This window comes from Lissotriton helveticus, chromosome 11 (assembly GCF_964261635.1).
Source record: "Lissotriton helveticus chromosome 11, aLisHel1.1, whole genome shotgun sequence".
Classification (NCBI taxonomy): domain Eukaryota; kingdom Metazoa; phylum Chordata; class Amphibia; order Caudata; family Salamandridae; genus Lissotriton; species Lissotriton helveticus.
In genome coordinates this window covers 1054640079-1054652991 of record NC_136072.1, presented here as the reverse complement: position 1 = coordinate 1054652991, position 12913 = coordinate 1054640079, and the positions used below count along the sequence as shown (strand labels likewise).

Here is a 12913-nt window from a genome sequence, read left to right as displayed (position 1 = left end):
TCCTGAGCTTCCTCATATAAGGACAGGAGTTGGGGGGGCTAGTAAATCGGCATAGGTATTGTAGAACGCAGCCGTCAATCCATCTGAGCCGTGAGCCCAGGGATCACCCACCAAAATCACACAAACACACCTTCAACGAGGCTGAAAAGTATGCTGTCAACGATCTGAAATAAACTCTTAACCTTATCAGGGTGTACAGCTCCTCATACGCAACAATAATATTAGCAGACGCTTAATTTACGGTATGTACCATCCCTACGTTTGTCTATTATTAGCTCCGATTAAACTGTAAATATTAAATGCCACCCATTCATTTGCCTTGTTAGTGGATGTTACTCTTCCCTCTCTTTGAAAATAGCTTGAATTAAAATAAGAGCTTGTTAACAAACACGCACCACTTCTCCTTGAACAATATGTAGGTGGCCATCAAGAAATGGTGACATTTTCAAAGCGATAATTAGGAAATCACACCTTAATTCTCCTAAAGCAAAACAAGAAAAAGCATCACAAACTTTCAAGGTGAAGCAGAAATAGGAAACTAAAAAGACATTGGTATCTGTAACATGCATACATGAATTAAAATATTTACGTACATTAACGAAAAACAAAAGCTGTTGAAAGCATCCAAAAAAAGCTTAGTTGTTTTTAGTGTTTGAAGATATATTTTACCATCGCGTGGCGGTCTAACATGGCCGCCGCGTTGGGCCATTATCTAAACGCTACTTCTTCCCAGCGTACCAGTTCGCCCAGAAGAGTCATGTGACGTTCGGGTCACCTGACCTGTCATTTCCTTGGTCTGTGGGAGATGGCGGCTCACCTGTCCAACGGGAGAGTGAATCTCAATGTTCTTCGGGAGGCTGTGCGCAGAGAGCTGAGGGAGTTTCTAGACAAGTGCGCGGGGACAAAGGTAAGGGACAGCGGGTACTAAACTCCTCCCCCCTATTTGACAACACTTCTAATGTAGATATATTTTGGACTGCCTGTGACACGCTATTTGTTGCATTGCAATGTCGTTTGTGAATTGTGGATATCTCAATTTGGGGGTGCATTCTTTGTATCCTTATAATTATGATTTGTGTCAGTTGTCTGTATTTTTGTCTTGCTTTTGTGTACTTGGCCATTCTGGTCTCAGTCTTTGGGTGTTATAGCGTAACACCTTTCTGGTATGAGTTCGGTGTATCTGTAGGTTATGCCTACTGCGAGCGAAATTGTGGCTTACCAAGAACTTAGTGGAACTTGGAGCCCGATATTTGCATGCTATTGGTTAGTTTTCTATCACTCTCATGCCAGTTTCTTATTCATGTTGCAGCCTGGTCAATCTTTTGTTTGTCCCTTCCATGAATGCGACTTTACCATCTGTTTGATTGACTGCCATCCAGGCTTCCATTGCTTGCTTTTCAAGCACTACTTTTTAGGTCTCGCTAAGGCAGCGCTTGCGCTGTTTCTTTGAGACATGCTGTATTCAGGTATGGACTGTAAACTCCACCTACTCTCTGCCCAGCCTTTTAATTGGCTACTGTCACTGTCCTTTGTAAACGCTGGCCTTTGATTTGCTAACTGGCTTGCTCGTCCCTTCCTGTCTACAGTTGTTACCTCCCATGGGAACTGGCCCTCTTACTAGTGTTGTAACTCAGTATGTTTTATTTACAGTCTTTGGCAGTATTTTATTGAATGACTTCTGGCAGGCAGGACATGCTCTCCTACAACTGCTTTTTTTTTTTTTAACCAGCGCAGACAGCAGCTGCAGGATTGTTTACTTTACTTGATCCTTCTCACTTCATCTGAAACTTTTGTCATGCTAATGTAGCATCAGGATGTAAATACGGCAGGCATCTGAACCCAGAGTGTGGGCAGAAACTTTGTGCATAACATCTCAGGGGGCATTCACAGCAGGCGGCATGCAAGGCGAAGGGGCACCATGCATAGGACCGCTTGCAAGCAGCCAGCCTTGCTGACCACATGGACAAAAGTACTTTTTCATTCTCCTCACTCCTCCCTTCTTCTATGCATGTGTGTACGGGATTTCTGCTGTAATCTTCATAATGTATTATTTTAAACTCTTGCATCTTTCTAATTTCTTTAATAGCTGCTCTTTCTAGCCTGGAATTCCGGGGCGCAGTCTTGCCTATTCTAATCGCCGTTGCCTTCCCCCCTGCTGATTTCATTTGTGTAAACTTAGTAAGCTGTAACAAATTGAAGCCAGCACTGGGCACTTGACCACACCACAGACAGACTAAGTGTAGTTTCTGGAGGTTAAAACAGGCTCATTGACTGCATCTTTTTCTGTTAAAAAAAACTGAAGACACACAAAAAGTAAGTGTAAAAAAGCTGTTTCTCATACTAGTGAGCAATCTTTTTTTCTTTCTTCTAAACATTATATGGCAAGGAATTACAATTTCACAGATATTGTGATTTGTTTCGCTTTGCTATGCACATAAGAAAAATCAGACCTTTTAGGACGATTTACATTTGACATATCCGTAAGGCTAAGCAGACTTTGCATAAAACAGCGAGCGTTCTTTTCCTTTTAAAATGCTACTTTGAATAGAAGAAACTACATAATGTGAAGAACAGTTTATTGGCAGGACATCATATGCAAATCTCTAGTTACTGTGCTCTGCGACTGCTGCTTAACTCCAAAGCAGTTATCATACCTTTACCCCAATTTATCACCCTCCTGCAGCAAATATTTCAAAACAGTACTGTATCTCCTCATCCCGGGATGTAAGGCACAGGATGGCTTTTCAATATGAATGTCGAAATGCTAGTATCTGTCTTTAAGAGCGAGTTAGCCTTTATTTGTCTGTTTCACGTGTTCACAGTTTTCTTCGCAAGAACTATGCAATGTTTTTACCCATTGCTAGCGTAAATTTCAGTTCCCAGTTCAGATTTATCTTGTAGAACCCATTGGAAAAGAATCATATGATAATTTGCCGCTGGTTTCAATTAAGCGATCGCCAGTTTTATTGAGTTAACTCAACAGGCTGAGAAGAAACACACACAAGGAGATTGAGGGGGTGGAGGGCGAGTGGTAAAACTGGGGGAGGCTGGGGGGGTGGGACTGTGGTAATGCTGGCACTGTGCACGTACACTTGCATGCAACCACAGCATCCACAGTGCTATACACATATCAAGCATAGTAGGCTTTGGATTCAAGAGGTGGGCGAGCCAACAAATTAACGAGGGATGAGCTGAAGGACTGGCTTGGCTCTAGTATCTGTGCACGAGCTGAGCCCTGAAAATGTTTGCACATAAGCTGTGCAGCCAACCGCATATAAAAATATGAAGACTCAAATTTTTAAAAAAGTGAGCGTTTTAACTTAGAACATCAGATCTTATTATTGCATTGGTGAGGCAATTATTAAAAGTTTTTTTGCATGAACCTGAAAATACTCATGCCCACCCATACTTGACAATGCCATTAGTGAGTTAAGAGACAAGTCAGTTGTCATTGTGCACCCTGTATGTGGCCTAGATTCTTAAATGAAGCAACATTATAGACTGTCAGTCACAAGAAGCGGGCTTGTATAGCACACACCGGACCTCACATATTTCAAAGTGCTCTCACATGCAATAGGTCTCGCATTTGCACCTGTTTTACTGCCAACCTTGCTTCTCGTAAGCAAGGACTATAAGTACAAAGTGCATGTTTACACACCGTGTGCAGGTTTTCAAAACACATAAATAAGGCATTGTCATTTACAATGTCCATAGCTCAAACTCTCGCAAATGTGAGACCTATTGCATTGCAAATGCTTGTTTTCTTTTATGTTAAGCAATCCATGAGAGTGCATGTGTTTTCAAGCTTTCTCCCTCATGTACTTCTTTCTCCTTACTCTGGTGCTGCTTTCTGTCACACCAGTGTTTCACCCATCCTACACCTCTTTGTTGCGCACGTCATGTGCTCCTCCCCACAACCTCCATGCTGCTTTCCCCTACATGTGCCCTCCTTCACTGTCCGTGTTGTTCATTATCCCCACCCGTGCCCTCCTTAAGGCTTTCCCCAGCCCCTTTATCACTTCCCTGTTCCTCCTATCCTCCATGTTGCTTTCGCATCCATCCCACCTTTCATGGTGTTGCTTACGCCTATCGCCCTCTCTGTTTTGTTTTCATAATCCATCCTATGTTGCTTTTGCTGTCCTGTTGCTTTTTTCCCCAACCCCCCTGCATTTTGCTTTAAAAAAATGCTTGTGCACGTTTTCTTCTCTTTTTAGTTACCCATTCAACCTTGATTGTCAACTAATCTATATATATAAAAACGAATGTATGTCTGTCTGTCTGTTTGTCCTTTATGCATTACTACACCATTCATCCGATCACCATGAAACTTTGGGAAGTTGTTGAGTACACTCCCGCGAAGGTTTCTGGCATAAACATTTTTTAAATATCGAAGCAAGATTAGAAGCTGTTCGAATACAAACTGATCAAGCCCGTTCTTCCCAAACGAACGACCATCGAGAATCGCTCCACAGGTGAATTCCTCTATTGTAACCCGGCCCTCCTCGAGTGCAGCTACGCTCGTTGAGGGGGCCAGAGAAGCTGCCCAAACATGTCGAATCAGTCTTCGTTGTGCCGAGACGGAGTGTTGGCGAGACGGTGCGGGATCGGGAATGAACCCGAGTCGTGATGGGGGCGCAAGGTATGAGCGTGTAAGCGCTGTGCTCTCGCGCTCGCGTTCAAAAGTATACCAAATGCGATAAGGCCTAATCCAGTTCGAAATAGAACCGGAGGGGAAGTAGTCTAGGGTGAAAGACACAGGGGCCAATATCGAGAACGAGACAAAAGTATCATTAGAAAGCGTACACAAACCAGAGAAAAAAGTTAACATTTCACCTTAAAGGGCCATTCAGAGGTATTCAGAAGATATAGGCCAATCCCAGAAAACAAAGGAAACTGAGATAATTATCTTTCTGAGCAGCAGCAACATTCCTTTCTTTTGAGATCGCAGCAACGCGCGACAGGTAAGCTAGTAAGAAATAAAAAGCTCACTGTCTAGTTATTGTTAGACTGTGTTATGTATCTCTAGAAAATTGTACGGCTGTGTTTCGTCACATGTGTATGTGTAGTTATGTCATTCCTAGCTTTGTGTGTATGTATGTATGTGTGTGTGTGTGTGTGTATATAATATATGTGTGTGTGTTTATAGTTAAAGGGAATTTATAGTGATATACTTTGGGTGAGAATGTCAGTTAAAACATAACATCTTAAACTAACAAAACCTCTGAAACTCACCAGTTACAGTTATCTCAAGAAACTATAACTTGTGCCCTAGAGTAACTATAACTCGTGCCCCGCCATGCACAGTGTTGTCGTCAATTATGTTATTTCAGATTATCTCTGCTTCTACAAGAACCGAAATAGAGCACTGTTAGCTAATGTTTTTATGTAGTCTGTGTAAAGGGGCACCCCAAGTAGACATAATTGAGACTATTTAATAGTACTTAAACATTTAGTCAGTGGTGTCTTTCTTTTTGTGAAAGCCAGATTGGCAACGGGAAAATGATTGGTTCTTTTCAATCCAGTATTCAAGTCTATTAAGGACCATTTTGCCAAATGTTTTTGTGCTTAGACAATAAGTCTAATAGGCCCATAATATACCAGGTTGCCTGTTTAGGTATAACGTTAGCCAAGACCATAGATTTTACTAAAATAAATTGTATAATATTCTTACTTGTAGGGGCTTTTAGTCAGACCTTTTCATCCATTGATCTGCTATTGTGTCATTCACATTTTCTTCACCCATTGCAGTGTATTGAATAGGGCAGTGGACCAGCCCACTTCAGTCTTTGACTGACTTTACAGTGAGTGACGTCATTCTGCCCTTTCTCAAGTTGTACATCGAATTACAAAGTAGTTCTATTCAGTGTTAAGGAGTGGGACTACTTTGACAATTTGTTCTTGTTTTCCTCCAGGATAAATACAATTGTTTTATTTAATTTCTGATTAGCTTGAAAATCATATATATATATATATATATATATATATATATGCAAAACAGACCACTCATTGTTCAGTGACCCAAGGACACAGCGGGGATTTGTAGAAGGAGCCCTTTATTCACTGAAGGTTGCGCAGCATAATGCATTTCGGCGTTACCGCCTTCCTCAGACGCCGCTCACAACTTGAAAGGTGCCCTTTTCCCTCCTTGAAAGTTCTACGGTGCTCCCTTTGTAGAGAGAACAGCTGACCCTGCTTAATTGAGAACAGCTGCAGTCAAGTCTGAGACTACAGCTCCCAGCATACAATATCCTGGTAAGTGCGTGAGCACGATTGAAATGTCATAATGGGCGCTGTCAATTACCATGTCAAGGGGGGCCTTGTAGTGGCAGGCATCTTCCATTAATTGCAATGTCGGGGTTCCCTCAAGTCCCCAGACGCCCCATCCACGATTGCAGGATACGTCGAGCCTGGAGAGATCTGGGTTAAATCTTCTCCTCTGTGTAATTCACAGTCTGCACTCGGCAGAAACCCCTGAAAAAAACATAGGTTTCACACACGTTATAGTTAAAAATTAGCATTTAAAAAACCTTAGAAATTCACTGAAAAACCATAGGTTTCACACATGTTATAGTTAGCTGGACATTTCACTCATACAAAACCATTGAAATTCCTCCGTTATAGTTAACTATAACTCGAGCGCCCGCAATGCACTGCTGATGACGTCACATATTACATCACTCATGACATGGTCAGTGACATCACTCATGACATCTCAAATGACATCACTGATGACATCCTCCAGTGAATGTGTGTCTATCTGAAAACTAAATATGTTTTATATATGTATATCTAAAGGTCGATGGAAGAATAAATGTGTAAATAAGTTTCTAAATGGATGTTAAAAAAAAAAAAAATGTATTTTATAACTGACTTATTAAGTGTATCTTAGTGAATACATGTATTAGCGAGTAATGTTTAACCCTTCCCATGCTGGTGACGAACCCCAGCCGTCACGCCCCGCGGTGGGCGTGTGCGGATGACGGCTGGGGTTCGTCACGGCCCCGCCCTGTTCTTTTGTTTACCACACAGCGGAAAAAGCGCGGCTGCAGCGAAGGGGTTAAATATGTAAATATCTGTATCAGTGTCTCACTTTGTGTATAAGTGGCTGCATGGGTTGGTGACTAGCTACATGAGTGTCGATATGGGTTATTAGTTGGTTTTTAGAGTATCAGTATGAGTGTTTTTTTGTTTTGTGGGGGGTATTACTTACCGCATAGATGCATGAATGGGTGACTCACAGTTTGTATGTGTTTTGAAGACTGCATGTGTGCAGGACTGTATTGGGTGGATGAGTGTGTGTATGGGTGTGTTAGTGAGTGAATAACTGTCTCAATAATATCTTTAAATAACTACATATGTTTTAAACTAGTATATATGAGTATTGATGTATATAAGTGATGCATATAAGTGAGTTTGTGAGAACGAGAGATTGTAAGAGTTCCTGTATAAATAAGTGTGTTTCTATAACTGATTGTTTAAGAGAGTAAGTATGTGTACGATTCTGTAGAAGTAAGTGTAGTGGTGGGTGTATAGCTGTATATGCAAGTAAATGGATGTTTGATAGTTTATTTACATGTGTGAGTTTGTGTGTGAGTAACTCTATAGATGAGTGTCGGTGTGTAATAAGATGTATAGGTGTATGAGTACATATGATGAGTGAGTACATGTATGAGTGCCTATATAGAACTGTTAGTGAATGACTGGATGTGTATGTAGATTTTAAAATTACTGAATAGGTTGTTCTAACTGGAATTGGTATTTCCATTTTTTTTTTTTAAATGTTAGTTTCTATTTTTGAATGTGTGTATCAAGGGTTATATTACGCTATTACACTGAGAGGAGGTCTGTCATTCTTTCACAAGGATGATGTCATCATTGATGTCATCTGAGATGTCATCAGTGATGTCATGAGTAATGTCACTGACCATGTCATGAGTGATGTAATATGTGGGGGCGTGGCTGAGCACGCGATCGTGGCGGACGTGCCTGGGTAGAGCTCGGTAAGAAGCTCCCCTGCCACAGGCCATTTCTCCACCAAAATTATCCGTTTTGGCCTGCACTCGACAGTGAGAGGGGCTGAGACATCCTTCTCACGACTCCTGAAGTTTGAGGCTGATTGTACCAACTGGGCCGCCTCAGCGGTGAGAAAACCTGCACGCTCTGCTTCCAGACGCTGCTGCCCGGCGAGGACAATCACCCGAGGTCAGGGATCCGGCTGGCCTGCTAGGCCCTGCGGCAACGGGCTGTGTCCTGCAGTTATCGGAGGACCCCGATCGCCTGCTGTGCCCAAGACGAAGACCGGAGGCGACGCAGTTGGAGGTGTGCTGTGGCTTGGCCCCCGCGCCGACTGACATGCGGAGAGGGATGCACCCGTAGACCCCCCCATGCTACGACTCGCGGCGGAGTTGGACTCCCCGGATTTTGCCTGACACCTTCGCCAAGGGAATCTGAAGTGCTTCTCCCTCGCCGGGTGAGCTCTAGACCTGGTCATTTGCCCTGGACTATTCCGCGGAACTAGCGACACGTTCCCATCGTTTACGACCACTTCTGGACGGCTTCGGCATTTGCCTGAGGCCGGGGATGCGTCTGCCTGCTAGGCCCGGCAGCGGAAGAGGGTGGCGGGGTTCACTCGGCGCCACTGCAACAGAGACATGGCAAGCCTGCAGCCTATGCCAGGGGGGGGGCGGCGCTGGGGCCGTTCTGCGCCTAGCCCCCCCCCTCCGATTGCTCTGTGGGTGGTTTGGTGACAAAATATCTACTTGCGGCGGAGATACGGGCAGCACCACCACGGCGAGAGTAAAGTTGAAGTACTCACTGCCCAGCCGCTCCCACTCGCCCACTACTAGCGCTGATACACTTTGGGGAATTCCATGGTGCGGAACCCGCCATGAACATACAAATACATTGAAGCCCTACCCCACCTGTGGACCGTAGATGCGATCTTACCACCGCACTCACTACCCAAACGTCCTGCTGATGTGGGGGATCTATTGTGGCGCTCACCTATGCAAACTGCGATCCTCAACTTAGTGGCACAGAACCCTGGAACACAAGCGGACCACCGGGTCCTCTGATGATCACCCCTGACAACGGTAGCAGAGACGGTGTCTGTGATTTGACTTTTGCTGCCCACTTCATGCAGAACTTATGCTTGGAACGGATGCTGATCAAACTGGGCAGGGGGTATCTGACTTTCTTTTTTCTTCCTTTGACCATCTCATCGGATCCCGGTGCTCAGAGGCTCGAACATTGACAGGACTACTAGGAGCATGGGGACGCTGATGCATGGGTTCTGCAGTGGAAGAGAACACAGTGAACAACGCAGGCAGTCCTAACTTGTGAGTTAAAGGCATTGGCCGCCGCAACAGCCGCGTGTGCAGCTGCAGAAGAGGGCCGCCCCTCTCGGATTGTGCCACCCCCCTGAACCAGATCCCCACACCAGACGACTGCCTGCTACATAGGTGCAGCGTTAACCCATTCTTGTGCCTGGGGGCCGACATGCTCGGCCCGAACCTGGTGCCCATCACACCTGGGGCTGGTCATACAGCAAGTGTACATACTGCGTGTCCGTGGGAGGCGGATGACCTCTGCTCCTTCGCAGCTGAACCGCGTCGCCACTACGGCAGGACATTCTCTACAAGTTGCATAAAGAGACTATTCGGGCCATTCCCTTGACTCCACCCTACGGAACTTCCCATGTCTGTGGGCCCTAAGACTAGAGCTGGAACCGGAGGTGCGCAGGTGAAGGGGAAAATGGCGAAGCAGGCTGAGCTGGATCAAACAGCCTCCCAAACTCGACACGATGTTGGCAGTGATGGAGAGGCTGGAGGAGTCGATGCAACCGACCCGCACCTCACTAGAGACTAAAATCGATAGTGTGGCCATAGACCTGACGCACCTTCGAGCTGATCACAAAAAACTCTCTGATCGGACGGAGACTCTGGAGACCACATTGACAGATTTGACTCCTAAGGTCACTCAGATGGACAAACATGTTCAAGATCTTCTTAACAGGGTGGAGTTCCTGGAAGATCGCGCAGAGGATGCGGAAGGATGGGCGAGGAGAAACAACATCTGCATAGTGGGCCTGCCGGAGAGATGGGAACCTCGAGAAGCGCCGGAACATGTGGAGCGTTGGCTCATGGACATTCTCCCGGAAGCTACCCTCTTGCGACACTTTGTTGTGGAGCGAGCTCATCGCGTACTGACCCGACCTCCTCCTGAGGGCTCAAATCCGAGGCCCATGCTCATTCGGGTTTTGAACTATCGAGATCGTGATGCCATTCTACGCGAGGCGAGGAAACTATCCGACATCAGGGTCGAAAATGCAAAAATTATGTTCTTTCCGGACTACACAGTACAAGTGCAGCGCCAACGCCACTCATTTCTGGCAGTAAAGCAGTGGCTCCACCGCCTGGCTCTCAAATACTCCTTACTGTTCCCGGCTCGCCTGCGAGTCGTGGCTCAAGATAAGACACACTTCTTTAATACCCCTGAGGCGGCCGAGGCCTGGCTTGACTCGGGCATTGACAATAGCCCTGGAGAGGTGCCACTGAGGATGCGACGTGACAGGGGAACTCGTCGGCGCCGTCGCACGAGACCTTCACCGACGCATTCAACTCATACTGAGACAGAACTGGGCCCTACTCCTGAACATATGCAGAATGAGCAACAGGAAGCCCTCCGCTTGGTTGCGGAGATCAGTGGATCGTCGACAGCGGACCCTGCCCCTGGAGCTAGCCCTGAAGGCCTTGTGAGCGATGATGAGTACCTTTATGGATTGCGGATTCCCAGGTATCGGTTGATCTTCCGGATGTTACACCACAAACTGCAGACACAGTCCATTGAACATGTTTCAGTATGAATGACCCGCTCCTTGGATACACGACCCGTGTCTACGGCTGAAGTGTTAAGGCACCTATGTGATACTGGAGGCAATGGGAGACACAACTTTACCCGCTACAGCGGCAATTGGATCTGATCACTGCAGGTTCATGCCCTGAACCCGACGTGTATGACCTGCCATGGACAGTCCTCCTATCGGTGGGTACCGGGACTTGCTAGAGGGGGCGGACGTACCCCCCCAGAGGTGAGTGGCTGCTTGCGCCCTGCCCAGCGCTACTACCGATCACCTGCTTCCTGGGCTGCTAGAACTGAATGTCTCATTCATCGGGAACTCTTGCTGATGATGGGCCACATACGAATGACTGACTGTGTTGGGAGGACTGCGTCCTCACTTTGATTGCATGAACCCTTTGTACAACTAACACTGAGAACTCAGTGACCCCCCCCTCTTGAACTTACGGACTTTTAGTGCTCACTAGAGCGTTTGGACGACAACATGTTCTGCTGTCGACCTTTTGGCATTATGTTTATGTTCTCCATGTTTATGAGACTGGTGATCTACTATTTCCTTTCCCCTGAAGTGTGCTTGCGAGGAACAGGAAAATTACATACGATTTGTTGTACACTGTATGGAGGTCTGATCTGCTATACTGGTGGCCTGGGTGCTGTGGGTGGGTGGCTGGGATGGGACTTGGGGATGCGCAGTTGCAATGGCTACAGTTAAATTTTGCACCTGGAACGTGCGTGGTATGCATATCCCCTCACGCCGTTACCAGGTTTACTCATATCTTAAACGACACCAGGTACAAGTAGCGTTATTGCAAAAGACCCACTTGTCAGAGGTACCCACACTGCGTCGCCGGTGGAGGGGACAGCTGTATGCCACAGGTTACTTAGCGTATGCACGTGGACCTTTGGTGTGGATCCGTCCAGGGGTCCCCTTTGCTCTCACTCACAGTAAAATAGATGCTGAGGGTAGGTATGTGCTGCTGCAGGGCAGACGGGATGGACAACAGGTAATCATAGCCTCAGTTTATGCTCCTAACACTGAACAGGGCGCTTCCTTTCAAGATTATCGACAGCGTTAGCGCCATGGCCGGGTGTGCCACTCTTACTTGGGGGCGACTATAATTGCGTATTCGATGTAACACTGGACCGCTCTCTTCCCCTTCCCCTGGCCACTGCGCCGATAGTTGGAGCATCGAAAGCACTAGTGGACTGGGCGACGCAGTTGGACCTCTCTGATGCCTGGCGCAGTCGTAATCCTAATACAAGAACTTACTCATACTACTCAGGTGCCCACACGCTCCATGTTAGGCTTGACAGATTCATGTTGTCAAGCGAGTTGTTGCCCCATGTCACAGACACCTGCTATCTCGGACGCACTCACTCGGACCATAACCCACATACCCTTGACTTTGCCTGAGCGCGCCCACACCCGCCGGTCCCCACATGGCGACTCCAACCGGATGCCTTACTGGACGCCCCGTACAGAGAGTTGCTCTCGACTCACATTTTGCAGTACTTTGAGAATAACGACACTGCATCCATCCCACAGATTGAATGGGACGCGTTTAAGGTGGTCACGCGAGGTTATTGCTTGGGCACACAGGCGGGGATGAGACGCCAGGTGGATAGGGATTTGACGAATGTAGAATCGGACTTACTAGCCGGCGAACAGGAGGCGGCGGGAGGAGACGATACGAGATTAGTGTCGGCCCGGGAACGACACACTCAGCTTCTGGACAGGCTGAAGAACTTAAACTATGCTGCACACTCAGCGCGCACGCACCACGCTGGGGATAAGCCAGGTAAACTGTTAACTTGGCTGATACGGCGAGACACCCAATAGTCGCCGATACTGTCCATCCGCACCACTCAGAACACCATTGTCTACACGCAGAGGGCTATACACGAATCTTTCACGAGTCATTACAAGCACGTGTACCGTTTCCATTTGCGGGTCGCCGAGGAGGATATCTCCGAGTATCTGTCGGGCTACCCTTACAGACGGTTACTAATGCGCAGGGCGAGGAATTGTGAGCTCCACTCACAGCAGAGGAGCTTC

The 12913-nt window shown here is 46.6% G+C and overlaps 1 protein-coding gene across 1 annotated transcript in view; it reads left to right on the top strand.

The window, feature by feature from the left end:
* The first annotated feature begins 763 nt into the window (after nt 1–763).
* VPS33A (VPS33A core subunit of CORVET and HOPS complexes) overlaps nt 764–12913 on the top strand; it is a 163787-nt gene continuing 151637 nt past the window's right edge. The window contains exon 1 of the mRNA XM_078667560.1: nt 764–907. Within this exon, the coding sequence (XP_078523686.1) occupies nt 806–907 (102 nt within the window). The 5' untranslated portion in view covers nt 764–805. The remainder of the gene's footprint in view (nt 908–12913) is intronic.